The sequence below is a fragment of the Carettochelys insculpta genome, chromosome 18, assembly GCF_033958435.1.
Source record: "Carettochelys insculpta isolate YL-2023 chromosome 18, ASM3395843v1, whole genome shotgun sequence".
NCBI lineage: Eukaryota > Metazoa > Chordata > Testudines > Carettochelyidae > Carettochelys > Carettochelys insculpta.
In genome coordinates, this window is record NC_134154.1 from 19,946,127 (window position 1) to 19,965,068 (window position 18,942).

The window sequence follows — 18,942 nt, forward strand, 5'->3', positions numbered from 1 at the left end:
CCTGTGCCTTCTTTGGTTCCCTCTGGAAGTCAATATCCATCAGTGTCATGTGCGGTGCCCAATGAATCAGTGCAGGTAAAGCCTGTGCCGTAGTCAGTGCTGAGGCCGTTCGTGCCCTAGGGCTTGGTGTTGACTCAGCTGCTCCCGCTGCTGGAGGCACGGTGTGTGGTGCCAGAGTTAGTCCCAATGCTGACTGGTCTTTAGGTGTCGGCACCAATGAGCTTTGTGAACCTGTCAGTTCTGAGCAAGATCCTCGCACCAGCACCGGTGGAACCGATTTCTTAGACCTAGGCCACTTGTCCTCCTTAGTCAATAAGACAGCTCGGCTCTCAGTATGACTTGTCACCAAATAAAATGGGCAAAGATTGAGTCGGAGATAATTTCTTTTTCTTATGGCCCTCCAGCGAAACCAGTGAGGCTGCTTGTCGTTTCTGACCCACTCCCATGCCCTTGGGGTTGGCTGGTCAGAGGTATCAGGATGGAGAGGTCTCTCAAAGAGAATCAGTCAGTCTAATTTCTCTGTCTTTTCTTGCTGTCGCTATGAGCTTGGAGCAATGCAGGCACATGGGACTCTCCTAAGTAACGCATGCTTTGAGAGTGGCTGTCCGAGGCCGGCATTGCCTCCTGGCAAGAGCCAGACTTCTTAAAGCCTGATGCAGGCATTTTAACAAAACAGTAGAACTATTAATGACTTAGTTCTTAAAATTGCAAACAAGAAGAACTGGTTGAACTAGCTATTAAAAGTACTAACTCTACTGAAAAATTTAAACTATAAAGACTATAACTAGTAACTTGTAACTACTACTTAACTTGTAACAGAGAGGTAGCCCTGTTAGTCTGTATTCCAACAAAACAAAGCAGCAGAAATGTAGTATTTTAAAAGCTAACAAAATGATTTATTCAATGATGAGCTTTTGTAGGACAGACCCATTTCTTCAGATGAATTTCATTTCCAGTACAGACTGACATTTATAAGTACAGAGGACTATTAACTTGATAAGAGAAACAATGTACAATAAATAACAAAGACCAAAAACTCCCTTTCAGACATGCTACTGAGGAGTGTGGGAGAAGTCTGTCTGCAGCTGAGGGCAGCTGAGAGGAACTGGCTCAGACCAGAGCTTGCATGTGACTAGAAGCGCACAAAGGGCCTGGCGTGCTCTTGCATATGTGCGATCTGAACAACTGCTTTGCAAATCTACGATCTGCGGCTCCGGGGCCAGCCTGACACCTGATGTGAAGCACCCACAGTGACTACACAAAAGAAGCTATTTGGGCACATCCAACACTGGATCAACTTATGCAAGTGCACACTAGCAAAAAGAAAAAGGTATACAATTTTTAGCAGCTTTATTGGTCTTCTGAATTGTGACAGTGCACATTTTACATCTGTATGGAATGTGCAGCAGGAGCTCAATACCACTGAAGGAGTTGGGGAATGTGTCCTGCAGAGCTCATTTGTATGAAAATACAAAGGTGTGCATATGTAATACCTTGTAAGCAATGCCTGATGGGAACAGACAAAGCAATGAGGTTTTTTTTTTTGTCTATGTTGTCTAAAACATGTTGTTTCAAAGTCACAATTATGCTATCACCCCATGTAAGAATGTGGAGTCTCAGCAATGCTTTAAGTTCTGTGGCAGTACAGGGCAACCATCGCTACTGTGTAAGGTATGGATTGAAGAGAGCTTCCCCTGACACACCAAAGGATTGTGAAGGTAAAAGCAGGGAGGCATAGTGGTTGAACCAGCTGGCTGGAAGCCTTTTGGCTATACAGTTGTAAGACTGGTTTTTGACTAGGTATCCTCTCCACTGCCCCAACTGTTCACAGGTAGACCTAAAGATGGATCTGTAGGTATTCAGTGAGAATCCACCTTGGAGGATACTGAGATGCTGTAGCTCAGCCCAAAGCTGAATGTCTCTATGAGCTGAAATCACTGACAGCTGGAATCACAGGGTTTTGCCTACAGCAAAACCCACAAGACAGCAGCGGGCAGCTGGCCAGTAGGAGGAGCAGTGGACAGACGGTAGGCAGGACCAGCAGACGGCTGGTAGGAGGAGCAGCAGACAGACAGCAGGCGCTACCGGCAAATGGTCAGTGGGGCAGCTGTCAGGAAGCAAGCAGAATGCCGGAGTAGCATAAAGGTGGCATTGCCTCAGGTTCAGTGAGAATGCATCAGGATGATGTGTCAGGGCCTGCACAGCCTGGACTGAGTTATAAGTGGAGCATCTGAAAGGGGGTATGAAGAAAGTTTGGGTGTGTGGAATTCCTGGTTACAGTATTGGACTGGTGAGCCCGAGAGGCAACGGACACTGCTCAATCCATTTGAGCTGGGACAGTTACTTGAGGATTGGTTATGAACTTTGGGTTTGGTATTTTCCCAAGTTTATGCCATGTGACTTTTCTGCCTTTTTCATTAAAAGTTTATTTTCTACACTCAGACTCTGTGCTTGTGAGTGGGGAAGCATTGCCTCTCTGAGGCGCCCAGTGGTATGTGAATTTCCCAGGCTACTGGGTGGGGGCTTGAGCTGGTTCTGTGTGAGATAGGTGAGAAGGAACCCCTAGATACTGAACCTGGCCCTGGTTGCTGCTGACTCCTTCTGGCAGAAGGGTTACACATTACTTCAGACTTCACTGCAATGCTGTATGCACCATACGATACTTACTTGTACTCTTTACCAACAGATTTCAAGCAATCCAAAAACTGGGGTACTTCATAGTTAACCAAAGTTTTTAGCTGACCATCTCCTACACCATCACGATACACAATAATGCGAGAAGGCATATGGTTATTGTTGCTGAACCAAGCTCTTAAAGCAGCTTTTTTGGGAAGGAAAACAAACACACAGTTACGCAAGTGAAAGACATTTCCATTATAGAAATTAAAATTCAGAAGGGCTCTGTATTACTTAATGAATGGCAATATATTATAAAGCCGTTCACTTGTAAGGCCTAGTTTACATCTAAATCCTCGATCAACCTTGCTATATTGCTCACTGACGTGAACACTCAGTGTACGCATCAGTAGGCTGATTGAACAATAATTCTATCTTCTTAGCTACTGCTTCTCGAAGGGGTGGATTTAAAAACAGAAAAAATCCCTTCTATTGCTGTATCAAATTACAGCAGCATAGCTGCAATGTGACAGCTGTGCCACTGCTATGCCTGTATTTCAGATGCATTTAAGTTCCTGTTGATTCCAGACCAGGTTGGCAGTAACTGAAAATTATTCCAGTTGCCTGAAAAGCATGTTCAGATTAGTAGATGTGTTTTAATCACCCATCCACCCATGCAACAAAACCTTGTCTGCCTGTGGACTAATATGTTGTTACTAAATGTACTGGAGTTTTCAGAATGAAACATACTAAGCTTTAAATTTTTTTAATCCAGATATCTGTAACTTTAAACCAGTGCTCCACAACTGGTGTGTCACAAAGCTGTGCTTAGTATGCCATCAAATTTTGAGAAAAAAATATTTTAAATTAATTGAATAAATCGGGGTAGACAGCCTGTGACTCTTTGAGCCATTAATGCGGCTCCTCCTCAGAGCTGTGTGACAGGAGTGCCATCCACCACTCTGCACATGTGCCCCACTGCTTGCTGGGAGAAGCATGTGACGGCTCTAGTGAGTTGCCAGCATTGAGTTACAGTGGGTGGAGGGGGTGCTTGGCTCTGGAGTACTGGAGAGTGTTTGGGTTAGAGCAGGGGGTGCCTGGATGTAAGGAGGAGGAGAAAGAGAAGTTTACTCACCGTAGTAACGATGGTTCTTAGAGATGTGTCCCCGTGGGTGCTCCACGATAGATGTCGAGATCGGCCCGGCACCGCAGATCAGATCTTTCCAGCAGTTTCTGCCAGACCGTGCATGCGCCGGCGCGCGCCACTCCCTGGCGCGCTCCTGGCCACGTGCGCGATCCGGTCCCTGCCAGTTCCTTGACCAACCACCTCGGATGCTCCTGAAAAACACCAAACAGAGATCCGAAGTGGGGGAGGATAGGCGGGTGGTGGAGCACCCACGGGGACACATCTCGAAGAACCATCGTTACTACAGTGAGTAACTTCTCTTTCTTCCTCGAGTGTCCCCGTGGGTGCTCCACGATAGGTGACTACCCAGCAGTAACCCAAGAAAGGAGGTGGGTAATTGGTTTATGTGCAGCTTGCCCCCGAAAGGACCGCTGTCGAGAGGCGGGTATCCTCTTGGAATACCCGGTGTAGGGCATAATGCTTGGCGAAGTTGTCATAGGATGACCAGGTCACCACTCTGCAGATGTCTTTTAGCGCGATGCCCTTGAAAAAGGCTGTTGATGCCGCCACCGCCCTGGTGGAGTGAACCCTAGGCGGGGCCAGTAAAGGAGTTTTTCGAAGTTCGTAGCACATCTTTATGCAGGACACAATGTGCTTCAAGGATTCTCTGTGAAGAGAGACCCTCTCCTTTTGACATGGGAGCGAGAGAGACTAGGAGTCTGTCCGTTTTCCGGAAAGACTTAGTCCTGTCTATGTAGAAGGCCAACGCCCTCCTCACGTCCAGGAGGTGCAGGCGTGTCTCCTTGCTGGAGCTATGAGGCTTCGGGTGAAACGAGGGTAAAAAACTATAGGTTCGTTAAGATGGAACTCTGAAGAAACTTTCGGAACGAAGGCTGGGTGCAGCCGTAAGGCTACCGCCTCCTTTGAGAATACTGTGCAGGGCGGCGTTGCCATAAGTGCTGCGAGCTCACCCACCCTGCGAGCTGACGTGATTGCAAGAAGGAAGGTTGTCTTTATCGTAAGGAGACAGAGGGAAACTGTGGCTAAGGGTTCAAACGGTGGTCTCGTTTGTGCGCTGAGCTCCAGGTCCAAGCTCCACGATGGTGGAAGCGGTTTCCGAGGGGGGTACAGGTTTACCAGCCCCTTCAGGAACCTGGTAACAATAGGATGGGCAAACACCGTGGGCCCTTCCTCTTCATGCCGAAACGCCTATATAGCGGCGAGATGGACCTTCAACGAGGAGAGGGAGAGCCTGCCTCTCTTGAGGTCCAGTAAGTATTCTAGTATTACAGATATAGGCACCTCAAGGGGAGCTAACTGCTTGGTGGAACACCATGCAGTGAATCGAGTCCATTTCTGCTTGTAGGTCTTCCTGGTGGAGATCCTTCTGCTACTTTCCAGGACTTGTTGTACTTCCTCCGTACATGTACTTTCTAGGGAGCTGAGCCATGGATTAACCATGCTTGTAGGCGCAGGCCTCGGGGGTGTGGATGCACTATGGACCCCTGGGCCTGCGTGAGCAGGTCCAGCGCCACTGGAAGGGGAAGCGGTGGACGATCCGACATGCGCAGAAGCAAGGGGAACCATTGCTATCGATCCCATGTTGGGACCACTAGGATCATGCGGGCTCTCTCCCTCCTGGCTTTCTGCAGGACCTTGTAGATGAGCACTGTGGGGGGGGAAAAATGTGTAAAGCAGGGGGCCCTTCCACGAAATCGCAAACGCGTCCCCCAAGGACACCTGCCCCAGTCCTGCCCTGGAGCAGTATTGGGGGCACTTCTTGTTGTGCTAAGTGGCAAACAGGTTTATCTGGGGAAATCCCCATGCATGAAAGATCGGTCGTAGCAGATCGGAGCGGATCTGCCACTCGTGTGTGAGTGCGAAGCGCCTGCTCAGCTGGTCTGCCTTCATGGTGTGAGCGCCTGGTAAGTACGAGGCTTTCAAGGTTATATTGTTGGCAATGCACCAGTTCCACAACCGGACTGCTTCCGCACATAAGGCACGGGATCGAGCTCCGCCTTGTCGATTTATATAAAACATGGTGGAGGTATTGTCTGTATTGATCCCGACTACCTTGCCTTGTATGTGGTCTCGAAAGTGTTTGCAGGCGTTGAACACTGCTCTGAGCTCCAGTATATTTATATGCAGTGACTGTTCCGTAGGGGACCACAGTCCTTGCGTCACCTTTTTGCCAATGTGTGCTCCCCACCCTATGTGGGAGGCGTCGGTGGTGAGAAAAATAAGATCTGTGGTTGGTGAAAGGGTACCCGTTAGCATGTTCTTGGGGTTTACCCACCATTGCAGGGATCTGCGCACCTCTGTCGTGGGCGACACCACCCTGCGGACGGTGTGGGATGCCAGCTTGTAGACACTCGCCAGCCAATGTTACAGGTTGCGCATATGCAATCTGGCATTCTGTACCACGAACATTGCCGCTGCCATGTGGCCTAGCAGCTGCAAGCACGTAAAAACCGGCACCGTGGGGCTGTATGTAATGACTTGTACTAGGGAACCGATGGCGCGAAAGCGAGTGTCGGGTAGATAAACCCTTGCTGTGATAGAGTTCATAGGGGCACGCATAAATTCTATGTCCTGTGTGGGGTCGATCTTTGACTTCGCAAGGTTGATGACCAGGCCCAGCGAAGAAAACGTGTTTGCTGTTACACGTATCATGCGTAGTATCTCTGCCTTCGAGGCCCCTTTCAGTAGGCAGTCGTCCAGATATGGGAATATAAATACCCCGTGTCTGTGCAGGTAGGCTGACACCACTGCCAGGGTCTTGTTAAAGAGGCCAAACGGCAGAACCTTGTATTGGAAATGTTCTTTGCTGACCATAAACCGGAGAAAACGTCTGTGAGCCAGGTGGATTGTTATACGAAAATACGCATCTTGTAAGTCGAGGGCTGCAAACCAATCTCCATCGTCCAGTGCCGTGAGTATAGAGGCAACTGTGATCATCCGAAAGCATTGTTTGCGCAAGTACCGGTTGAGGACTCGAAGATCTAAGATGGGCCTCCAGCCTCCTGTTTTCTTCTCTGTGAGGAAGTATCGTGAATAAAACCCTTTCCCCTGGAGTCATTCCGGCACTCTTTCCACCGCCCCTATAAGCATAAGGTGGTCCACCTCGTGTTTGAGTTTCGCCTCGTGGGAGGCATCCCTGAGATGAGGCCTGGGCGGAGGTCTTGGCAGTGGGAGCAACTGAAAGGGGATCACGTAACCCGTGGCTATGATCTCCAGTACCCATTTGTCTGTGGTGATCTTTTGCCATTGTGAGTGGAACGGTCGGAGGCGATGATGGAACATTAATTGTGGATGACATTGCGCGATGGTAGTAATAGTGCAGCCCTCGACCTGTCCGTCAAACTTGTTGCCTTTGGGCCTGCCCCGAGGATGCACGGCCTTGTTGGGAACGTCGCCTAGGAGTTCTATACTGTTGTTGCTGTTGATGCTGCCCTTGGTCCTAGCCCCGTTGGTACTGAGCACGCTGAGGTTGCTACGGGTATCGCCTTTGTTGAGGGTAATACTTTTTCCTTCTGTATGGAGGGGTATAAATACCCAGAGTTCTGAGTGTAGCTCTTGAGTCTTTACTGGAATGAAGGACTGAATCAGTTGACTTTGCAAACAACTTCTGCGTGTCGAAAGGGAGATCGACTATTTTTGCCTGCAGATCCCTCGGGATACCTGATGTCTGGAGCCAGGATTCCCTGCGCATGACCACTGCCGTAGCCGTTGAGCATGCCGCCGTATCCGCTACATCCAGGGCGATCTGGACTCCTGTCCTCGAAGCTGCATAGCCCTCTTGCACGATGGCCTTCAGCACCGGCTTCTTACCTTCTGGAAGTGAATCCATGAGAGAAGTAAGCCTGGAGTAATTGTCGAAATTGTGATTCGCTAGATGTGCTGCATAATTTGCCACTCTCAGCAGCAGGGTGGAGGAGGAGTATACCTTTCTGCCGAATAGCTCTAGCTTCTTGGCATCTCTGTCTGTTCCCCCCGCTTTGTACTGGGAAGTCTTCGATCTCTGCTGAGACGATTCTACCACCAGAGAATTTGGTTGTGGGTGACTAAACAGGAACTCCATGCCCTTCGCCAGGACGAAGTATTTCTTATCCGCTCTCTTGTTTATAGGTGGAGCGGAAGCCGGGGTCTGCCATATGGTGGTAGCAGACTCCATGATTGCTTCGTCGAGCTGGATAGCGATTTTGGACGAGGCCGGAGGCCTCAGGTTTTTGAGGAGCTTGTGGTGCTTCTCCTGCACCTCTGCTGTTTGGATGCCTTGCGTGAAAGCCACCCTTTTAAACAGCTCCTGAAACTGTTTGAAATCGTCCGGGGGGGGGGCAACATCCCGGGGGCCGTAGCCTTGTCAGGGGAGGACAAGGAGGAACCACTAGTGTAGACCTCCCTTGAACTCTCAGGGTCCTGTCGTCGGTGGTACACCCTCTCACTGGAGGCTTGTGAGGGAAAATCTCGGGGTTCCCAAATCAACTCCCCCTGAGACAATTGTGTTTCTGTCCCCGTCCGTGAGTGCCCGTGGGGGTACTGGACGGTCGAGGGGGACCTGCCCCTGGGTGTATGCCTGTGGTGTCTATGCCCAGCGTGATAAGGACGACCGTGGCAGCACAGGCACAGTTCCTGGGATGGAGACCTGGACCACTCTCGAGGTGCATACCCCCAATGTCTGGGGGAGCGAGATCGTCTGGATGACTGAGACAATGGTGAAACTGGTTTGTGATAGTACTCCAGAGGGTAAAATCCCAGAAAGGGCGAGGGTGGCCCGAGCCATGGTGACGCTGGTTGGAGGAACGGAGGAGGCGGCTCTGGGTAGGCTGGGGGAGACCCATGTCTCCTGTTGGTGTTCGCAGCATAAGGGGAGGACTTGTTGAGAGCAGCCCTGCAGCCCTGTCCAGAGAAGGGTTGCGGTGCCAGGTTTTCGCTGCTGCCTTTCCCCTCCCCTGCGGGGCTGGCTCCGCCCCTTCCCGTGCCGGGGATCTCGGCCCCGCTGTCGGCACCACGCTCTGCACGCTTATCTGCGGTGCCGTGCGGGTGGTCTCCTCCGGTGCCTGCAGGCTGCGTGCCTGTTGGCCCTGCACCCTTGGCGCCGTGGGGGTCTGTGCCGCTTGCGGTGGTGCCGCCGGTTCCGGCGCTTGCCTGGCTGCCGCTCTGAACGCTGCGCGGTCCAGCTCCTTAGTAATCTGAGGCTCAGCCTCTGCCACATGAGCTGCTGCGCTGCTGCTTGTTTGTGACTGCAGCTGGGGGCTGTGTGCTACGCCCGTCCCGCTCGCTGTGGCCACCAGCAGGGATCGGGCTGGAGAGAGCTTCCTCCATTTCTGCACCGAGGGGTGAGGGACACCGCCTTCCTTTTATGGAGCCCTGTGGGTCCCTCCCGTTGAGGCCTCTCCGACACGTCTGGCTGGAGGGCCTTATCAAACAGCAGCATTTTCAACCGCATTTCTCTGTCCTTTTGGCTCTGGCCGTGAGCTTTGCACAAAAGGAGCATTTCTGGGTAACATGTGATTCCCCCAGGCACCTAATACATTGACTGTGCCCATCAGAGGCTGGCATAGCTTCGCAGCACGACTCACACTTCTTGAATCCTAAAGAGGACACTGCGGTGAGTCTTTGAGCTGTTAATAGGGTACTTAGCACCTTCTGTGCCTGTTCCCCTCTCACGGACCCCAGCCTGCCGCGGCAGGAGGCCTACTGTCCTTCACATCTCCGGGTTGCCTCTGCTCCTCCTCATTTACTAAGACTTTCTACTTTTTATATATATATATTTTTTTTTTGCAATAAAGAAACAAACAAACTAAGAACTCTGAAAAGAAACTCTAAAGACTCTGAAAACTCTAAATATGCTGACTCTGGCCACAGCCTGAGCCGATTCCGTCTGCAGCCGATGGCGGTTAAGAAGGAACTGGAGGGGACCGGATCGCGCACGTGGCTGGGAGCGCGCAAGGGAGCGGTGTGCGCCGGCGCATGCGCAGTCCGGCAGAAACTGCTGGAAAGATCCGATCTGCAGCGCCGGGGCGAGCCCGACACCTATCATGCAGCACCCACGGGGACATTCAAGGAAGAAAACTGGATTATATCTATTGGATGTGCTATACAGTTATAACGAGTGCTGAAGTGTGCCATGAGGTGATAAAGATTGCTGAACACTACTTTAAACCACTCTATGTTTATACTAACTCCTTAATTCCAAAATCACTCTGGCTGTGTCTAGACTTGCCCCCAACTTCAAAGGGAACATGGTAATTAGGGTGTTGGGAAATTAGTAATGAAGTGCTGTGGTGCATATGCAGCACTTCATTAGGCTAAATCTCCCCCACAGCAACTTCAAAGTGTGAAACTTTTGAGGAGTAAAGGGACTTTGGAGGAGCGCAGGCATTTCGAAGTACCCACAGCTGACCAGTGGCTACACGCAAGCCAGCACTTCGAAGTTTCACACTTCGAAGATGTCGCGGGAGAGATTAAGCCTAATGAAGTGCTGCATGTGCACCGCAGCACTTCATTAGTAATCTCCCAACACCTTAATTACTGTGCCCCCTTTGAAGGTGGGGGCTAGTCTAGATGTAGCCAATCACAGGAGAATATTCAAAAAGCTTCTTAAGTCCATGGTGGTGGATTTTTCAGATTGTACTATTCAAGCTGAAAAGAATGGTTGGGACAATGAAGACATTTTAGAATACTGTTCAACCAAAACTCAGCATGTATCAAACTCACAAAATAATCTGCAGGACAAATTTCAGTAACGTACTTGGAAAATGCATAAGAAACCTGTTTACCTCAAGCAGAATTATACATTGTTACATTTAAAATCAAGTTAATCAAAAAAGCATTTTAAATAGATGCATAAAGTTGACTCAGAACAATTTAAGTGACAAGGTGGGTGAAGGAATGTCTTATTGGACCAATTTTTTCTCTGAAGAAGGGCTCGGCATAAGCTTGAAAACATGTCTCTTGTTAACAGAGGTTGGCCCAATAAAAGGCATTCCTTCATCCAACTTCTCCTGAATATGCTGGGACCAACATGACTACAACACTGCCTACAATACTTAATCATTTAGGACCATGCAAATTAGGAGAAGACAAGTAAACAACCTGATAACTGTTAGTAATAATTATACCAAAACTTCCAATCTATTTTTATGTTTTCTTCAATGTAACAAAGAAGCCTACAGAATTATCAAAAGAGTAGCTGAGTTAGTCTGTATCTTCAAAAAACACCAAGACCACCTGTGGCACCTTATAGACTGACATATTTTGGAGCATAAGCTTTCATGGGCAAAGACCCAATTTGTCATGAGTCATACATCTGATGAAGCAGGTGTCTGCCCACAAAAGCTTAGGCTCCAAAGTATCTGTTAGTCTGTAAGGTGCCACAGGATTTTTGTTGTTTATTCTGAGAAAGAACAACTGCAACCCGTTATGTCTTATCTGCCGAAGGAAGAAAACTTTACCTTGCAAGCAAACCTTCAGTCCATCCACAAGTTCTTGTCCACGATCTTGGAAGACACAGCGTGAGAACCATCTGTTTAAAACAACAAGAAAAGTGGCAAAGTAGCCTATTACTGTAAAAGGTTTATCTGGCATGCTGGGAGAATGGAGGGCAGAGGGGGCCCGTAAATGACAAATTCCAGTTAACTAGAAAGGAGAGAAATTGGGTGCCAAGTGGGCTTGGGACATTGGAGTTGGGTGGCACCCCACAAGCAGTGACCTATTCCTGCTGCTCCTAGAAGAGGAATAGCTAGACAGATCTGCATGCTGCCCCTGCTCCACCCTGCATGTATCTCTGTCAAAAGCAGCAGGGACAGACAGCTGCTTTTTGAGAACCACCCGAAGCGACCACCTCCTACATCCAGCTCCCTGAAGCCCCTCCTGTGCTCTGACACCCTGCCCTAAGCTCCCTCCTATACCCAAACTACCTCCCAGAGCCTGTGCCCCATACCCACTCCTGTGTCCCAGTGCCAGCCCTGCACCCTCTCCCACACTCTGCACTCCTCATGGCCATTCCTTCACCTAGGATCATAGAAACATTACACCACTTCTAGGGAGTCACATGGAGTCAGGTAAGGAGCCTGCCAGCCCCATGCCAACAGGACTATAAACCAGTCTGCTATGAAAATTAGAAATGTTGGTTTACCAAGCTTTCCAGGTGATACAGGGCCAGATAACACTGCTTCTACTGTATCTTAAAGTGACTTAAATTGTAAGAAACAATTTTGTCAAGTATGTTCTACGTCAAGTCATCAGGCAAAAATGTGAATAATCACATTAAGTTGAATTTGAGTATCAGACGTATATTGTCTTCACAAAGACACTTGGAGCAGACGTATCTTTGGGCCAACTTACACTTCCTTTTACAGATCCAAACTGAACATGAAGCTACATAGAGGGACTATGGCACAGTCTCCCTCAGTTATTGTAGATATTCAAAATAGCTAACGAGTCCCTGAAAGCAGGAAAGAGTATTGTAAATTGTGTATCTGCAGAAGTAAAGGAACTTAGACTGCTAGTCACAGATGAGCCTTCCTTTCTATGTCAAGAACAGTCTCTGGAAAGCCCCACTGTCAGGAGACTAAACTAGAAGCTACCACTCCCGGAGAAAACTAATAGGCTATTTTTAAGTCTGTCAGCTGAACACAAGGAAACCATTGACTTATCCTGCTTTACCTTCCCCTCTTGGAAGACCAGTGTAGCCTCAAGAGCTAACCTGAGAGCTTGCCTACAGATATATTTTCTTATAGATTGCTTATTTCCTTATGGTTTGATTATAAGTTCATTATAATAGGTTTATATTAAAGTAGTTTGGCTGTAAAACAAGGCACTTGCAGGCCACAGCCTGCATCTTAAGAAAAGGCAAAGATAGGATGCTTACTTCTAGGACCTTTTACCCAGACAGCAGAGTTACCATGCATATATTTGGGACCCTTCACCTAAATAAATAGTGATAAAATAAAGAAACCTTTAATAGCACAGGAGGCTTCTAAGTATACTATCAAACTTAGCAGGTACACCACATCTTGGGAAAGCCTGAAATAATGAGTTAAGAGCAGTTCAAAACAACTAGTTAGGACAAAAATAAAAATGTGATATCTAACCACAAGAGGGCCATGGTAATGAACTGATGCATATGGTAATAAGTTGAAATCAATTATATACTGACCCATAGAAAGACACTTCACTGTTAGTAAGGTGAGGAAAAACAAACAATGGAAACATTCCCTGCCAAACATGAATCAAACATAACATCTGTGTAACATTTTATAAAGTTGGCATCCATGCCTGGGGCAACAGGAGAGAGATTTAGTCCTTGGGAGGCGCCAGCATGATCATCACTGGTGGTGATGGGAAAGGTGACGAGGAAAATGATGGATAACACTTCAGGTTGTTCTAGAAGGAATATTGTAAGTAGATGAAAATATAAGTACATTCCCTATCTATTTTGTTAAGCTGGAGTATTTGTGATTGTGCTAAAATGTATTAATAAACTACATTTTATAAATATACAAGAATTCCTGTAGTGTGAGTGTTGCAACTGTGCACATCAGGGTTCTCAAGTATAAAATAATTTCAATTTTGGGCCTCATCCTGGGACAAAAACCTGTCAACTTGCAAAAGTAATAACTGAAAATTCATAAGCAATCTATATAATTAATACACAGGGCACACCAATGTTAGATTGATCCTGCAGGATACTCAAATACCTCACAAAAAAGCAAACTTCTCTGGTTGAGTCAAAGACCAAATTATGTAAGGATGATTTTGTATTTATGGTGGAACTCTGGCTTCCTAGCGGGCTGTTTTTTTCCATTTTCCTTCTCCAAAAGCCACTCTCTCTAGTTTTCATTGTGTTGTATGCAGACAACAAAGGAAGACTTTATAACTTCTCTATTATGTAGATTCTACCATACAGAGCAGCAGCTCTCCAACTATGGGAATCACAGGACTATGCCAAGGGAGGCATGAACTGTGTGCTTTGTTTTATATTATAAGAACACTTGTCCTCAGCTCCACGTGGATGGGAGTCCTGCAGAAGGTCTGTGCACACCTGCAAGGTGGGGATAAAAAAAAAAAAAACAGCCCTGCCACCATGTGGGCTCTCTTCCCCTCCCTAAAAGCCCTCACTGGGAGGCAGCAGAGCTCTGGCTGTCATCCCTGGAATTGCAGCAGCAGTACAGATGTAAGGTTTGCAACTGGGCACTAAGTCTCCTGTGAAAAACAATATTCCCAATTACACTTTCCACAGTTCCTCCCTTACTTCTCAGCTGCTGAAGGTGCAGGTGCATTCAGAGTTGGGTAGCAGCATATAACTTGAAAGTGATGTAAACTACTACAGAAACAAAGAGGACCCCCTGCTACCACATAAGTTTGAAAATCAGAGTTTTTTTTTTTTACACTTGCAATAAAATGCAAACTGGGCAAACACATCCCTGAACTAAAAGCAGTGCTACATGCATTTCTGAACATAGCATTTACACAGCAGCACACCTGAAAGTTAGTGAACTGTCACTACTTGTCAGTCAACTTATAAGACAATTACCTGTTCTGTAACTGGTGTTCTTCAAGATGTGTTGCTCACGTCCATTCCAAGTTGGGTATGCGTGGGTGCATGCCCAGTTGCTGGAAATTATTTGCCCTAGCCAGTAGCCCTAGGGTTGGTGCGACACCCCCTGGAGTGGTGCCCGTATGATGGTCCATATGTGCCCCACCCAACCCCCCTCCACACTCAGTTCCTTCTTGCCAACTACTCCAACAGTGGAGAAGGCAGGAGGGTTTTGGAATGGACATGAGCAACGCATCTTGAAGCACACCAGTTACAGGACAAGTAACTGTCTTTTTCTTCGGGTGATTGCTCATGTGCATTCCAAGTTGGGTGAATGCAAGCCAATGCCAAGAAAGCAGGGTCAGAGCTCCAAGAGGAGTGTAAGACAGTCCTACCCACTGCAGCGTCTTCCCACGCATGCTGCATCAATGCGTAATGCCCTGAAAACGTGTGAACGGAGGACCAAGTGGCTGCCCTGTAGATATCCTGGATAGGAACACTGGCCAAGTACACCATAGAGGACGCCTGTGCTCTGGCAAGGTGAGCTCTGATCGGGGGAGGGGGAACCCCCACCAGTTTGTAGCATTCCCTGATACAGGACACTATCCAGGAGGAGATTCGCTGAGAGGCGACTGGGAGCCTTTTCATCCTGTCTGCCATTGCAACAAACAACTGTTGAGACTTTCAGAAGGGTCTGGTCCTGTCTATACAGAAGGCTAGCACCCTCCGAACATCCAAAGTATGTAAGCTCTGATCCCTAGGGGAGGCATGAGGCTTTGGATAGAACACTGGTAAGGTGATGGCTTGGCTACTGTGGAAGGGGGAGACCACCTCTGGCACGAATGCCGTGTGGGGTCTCAGCCTGACCTCATCCTTGTGGAGCACCGGATGAAGCGGGTCCACTGTCAGGGCCCTGAGTTCTGATACCCTCCTGGCTGAGGTAATGGCCACCAAGAACACTGTCTTGTAAGTAAGGAATAAAAGGGAGCAGGTGGTGAAAGGTTCAAATGGGGCTGCCATAAGTTTAGACGATACCAAATTAATGTCCCACACGGGCACGGGTGCCCAAACCTGCGCTTTGAACCTTTCCATTCCTTTCATGAACCTCTTCACCACAGGGTCCAAGAAGACAGATGACATCCCAGGCCCTGGGTGAAAAGCTGAAATGGCTGCCAAGTGCACTTTGAGAGGATAGTGACAGCCCTTCCCACCTCAAGGACAGCAAGTAGTCTAGAATACTTGGTATCGGGGCCTGCCCAGGGATAGCCCCCTTTGAGTTGCCCAGACAGCAAACCTCTTCCATTTAGCTACATACGTTGCCCTTACGGAGGGCTGCCTGCTGTTTAACAATACTTCCAATAGTTTCGGAGCAGGAAAGCTCGACCACTCTCAGCCATGTAGCTTCCACCCTGTGAGATGTAGTGCCCGGAGACTGGGGTGCTGCAGTCTCCCCTCCTCTTGTGTCAGCAGGTCCAGGTGTTACAGAAGTGCCATTAGGTCACAGACAGACAATTCCAGGATGGTCGAGTACCGGTGTTGTCGAGCCCAAGCTGGGGCCACCAGTATAACCGATGCTTGGTCTGACCAAATTTTGATTAGTGTTTGGTGGAGGAGTGGTACCAGAGAAACAACATACAGCAGAGGGCCTGACCAGTGAATGCTGAAAGCATCTGCCCAGGAGCCTAGGCTTTGGTTCTGGTAAAAGCAAAACATCCAGCGTTGAGATGGGTGGCGAAGAGGTACACCTGGGGATGTCCCCACTTCTGGAAAATTAAATTCAGTACTTCTGTGGGTAATGAACACTTGTGGTCCATGAAGGACCTGCTGAGATGGTCTGTCAGGGAGCTGTGAGCCCCTGGTAGGTAGAACGCTTTCAGGAGAATCTGGTGCTGAATACAGAAGTCCCAGGGGGCGAGGGCCTTGAGACCAATGGGAGAAAAGCGTGCGCCCCCTTGTTTGTTTATATAATACATCGCCATGGTATTGTCTGTGCTGACTGTGACACACTACCCCTTTAGGTCACTCTGAAACATTTTGCATGCCAGCCGAACAGCTCTGAGCTCCCGAACATTTATGTGGAGCTGAATATCATTTTTGCTCCACAGAACCTGGGTCTGGCAATCCCCCAAATGCGCTTCCCAGCCCAAGTCCGTGGAATCTGTGACTAGGGAGAGGGAGGATTGAGGGGGATTGAAGGGCACTCCCATGCAGACCTAACGGACATCTAACCACCAGCGTAGCATCATTAGCACTCATGAAGGGACTGTCACTAACTTGTCTATATTGTCCCTGACAGGCCTTTATACTTTGGCAAGCCACAATTGGAAGGGACGCATTTGCAACCTGGCACGTTGGACTAAGAACATGCATGCCGCCACATAGCCTAACAGCCTGAGGCACCCTCTGGCCATTGTGGTTGGGAATCTGATTAGTTCAAGGATGCAAGAAACCATGGCTTGAACCCTGCTCTGAGGCAGAAAGGCCCTGGCTTGCCCCGCATCCAGTTGGGCACCCACGAATTCCATTACCTGAGTTGGGAATAGCACTAACTGCCTCATTTACTAGGAGGCCCAGTGTGTCGAATGTCTGTCATATCAACTGCACGTTGTGCCACGTGGCGCTGTGATTGACCCTGGATCAGCCAGTCATCCAGGTAGGGAAAGAGGAGCACCCCTTGTCTGCGCAGGAAGGCTGCCACTACTGACATACCTTTGGTAAAGACTATCGGGGCCAAGGAGAGGCTGAAGGGAAGGACTGAACAAATAATGGTCCTTCCCTACCACAAAATGAAGGAACCTCCTGTGAGGTGGATAGATTGCTATGCGGAAACACACGTCCTGTAAGATGAGTGTGGCAAACTAGTCCCCTCATTCCAGCATCGGGATAATTAGGCCCAGGGATACCATACGAAACCTTATGTTTTCAATGAATTTGTTTAGGTTTTGCAGGTCCAAGATTGGTTGCAATCCCCCTTTTGCTTTCAGGATTAGAAAATAATGGGAATAAAACCCCTGCCCCTGGAATTTTTCGGGGACTTCTTCTGTAGCCCCCTTTGTAGAAGGGACTCTACCTCCTGCGTGAGCAATGTCTCGTGAAGAGGTCCCTGAAGAGGGACCGGGAGGGAGGGTGAGAAGGGGGTAAGAAGAAAATTAAATAGCATATACCTTTTCTGCCGTGCAGAGGATCCACTGGTTCAATGTTATGTTGCACCATACGCAGTAGAAAGGTGTTCGGCAGGGTGAAAATAAAAGCTGAGCTGGAACTGAGGTGGTGGCTGGTGTGTTGCTCCCAACTGCCCCATCAGAACTGTTGTTTAGACCCTGGTGGGGGTTTTTGATGACTCTGGCCCGGGGTCTGGGGGCAGAACGTCTCCTATTGTAGTGGCCCCTTCTCCTACCACCATCCTGGTGTTGTTGCAGGAACTGCCTGAACTGGGTGCTCGGGTAAAGCGCCTTCTCTGGGTTGCCGGTGTGTGTAGACCCAGTGAACGTAGGGTGGCGCTTTAGTCCTTCCTACTGTGAAGTCTTATCCATTTTTCCAGAAAACAGAGAGGGCCCCTCGAAGGGAAGGTCCTATATTGTTCGTTGCACCTCGTAGGGGAGCCCGAAGACCTGTAGCCATGCTCCCCTTCGCATGGCTATACCAGAGGCCATGACCCTGGTGGCTGCATCTGCTTCATCTATAGTGTGGCCCACAGCACTGCTCTAGATATGAATCTCTGCTCCTCCACCATAACATTAAACTCAATTTTGCTCTCTGGTGGGACCAGTTCCACAAAGCAACCCAGGGACCTGGCCATATTATATGCATATCTGCTAACCAGAGCCTGCTGGTTAGCGATCCTTAACTGAAGGCCTCCTGTAGAATAAACTTTTTACCATACAGGTCCAGCCGTCTGGCCTCTCTGTTTTCAGGGGGGCGGCCTTGGAATCCCTCTCTCCCCCTGTTGTTGGCCACATCTACAACCAGGGAGTCAGAGCAGGGTGGGTGAGAACAGGTGTCCGTTGCCCTGGGCCAGAACAAAGTACTGGCGCTCATTCTTCCTGGCTGTGGGTAGGGATGAGGCTGGGGTCTACCATTCTGTCTTTGCCATGTTGGCAATCATCTTAATAATGGGCAGCGCTATCCTAGTGGGTCCAGACACTGACATAATGTCTGTGACCGGGTCCATTTTATCATTGACCTCCTCTGCCTGTACCCCCAGGCCCTGTGCGCCACCTTTCTCAGTAACTGCTGGTATGCCCTTTCATCCTCCATTACTGGGGATGCTGAGGACCCAGCCAATGCCTCGTCTGGGGAAGATGAGGACAACAGCCCCATGCCCTCCGAGACCACCAGCCCAGAGGGTTCAAGTTCTCCTGTTTGAGTCCCCAGCACCATGGGGGTGGAGTGGCTTGGCGCCTGGGATGGTACCGGGCCTGCTGGTGCCAACACCAATGGCACCCTAGTTCCTGGTGCCTGCAGGGGCGATGCCCACATCTGGTTTGGTAATGATAGCACTAGTGCTGTTGTCGGTGCCGGTGCCAACATTGGTGCCAAAGACTCTATGGGCACATCCTGAGCCTGCTCTCACGGGGGCACTCCCAGAGATGCAGATGGTGCCGATCTCAGCACCTGGGGAGTGCTAGGCACCCTAGCGGGGAGTCCCACAGCCTGC

At 49.1% G+C, this 18,942-nt stretch overlaps 1 protein-coding gene across 1 annotated transcript in view; it reads right to left on the reverse strand.

The window, feature by feature from the left end:
* Positions 1-18,942, reverse strand: part of PIWIL1 (piwi like RNA-mediated gene silencing 1) — an 87,146-nt gene that overhangs the window by 12,314 nt on the left and 55,890 nt on the right. The window contains exons 16-17 of the mRNA XM_075012494.1: positions 11,200-11,270; positions 2,668-2,821 (exon numbers count right to left, since the gene is read on the reverse strand). Coding sequence (XP_074868595.1) covers positions 2,668-2,821; positions 11,200-11,270 — 225 coding nt within the window. The remainder of the gene's footprint in view (positions 1-2,667; positions 2,822-11,199; positions 11,271-18,942) is intronic.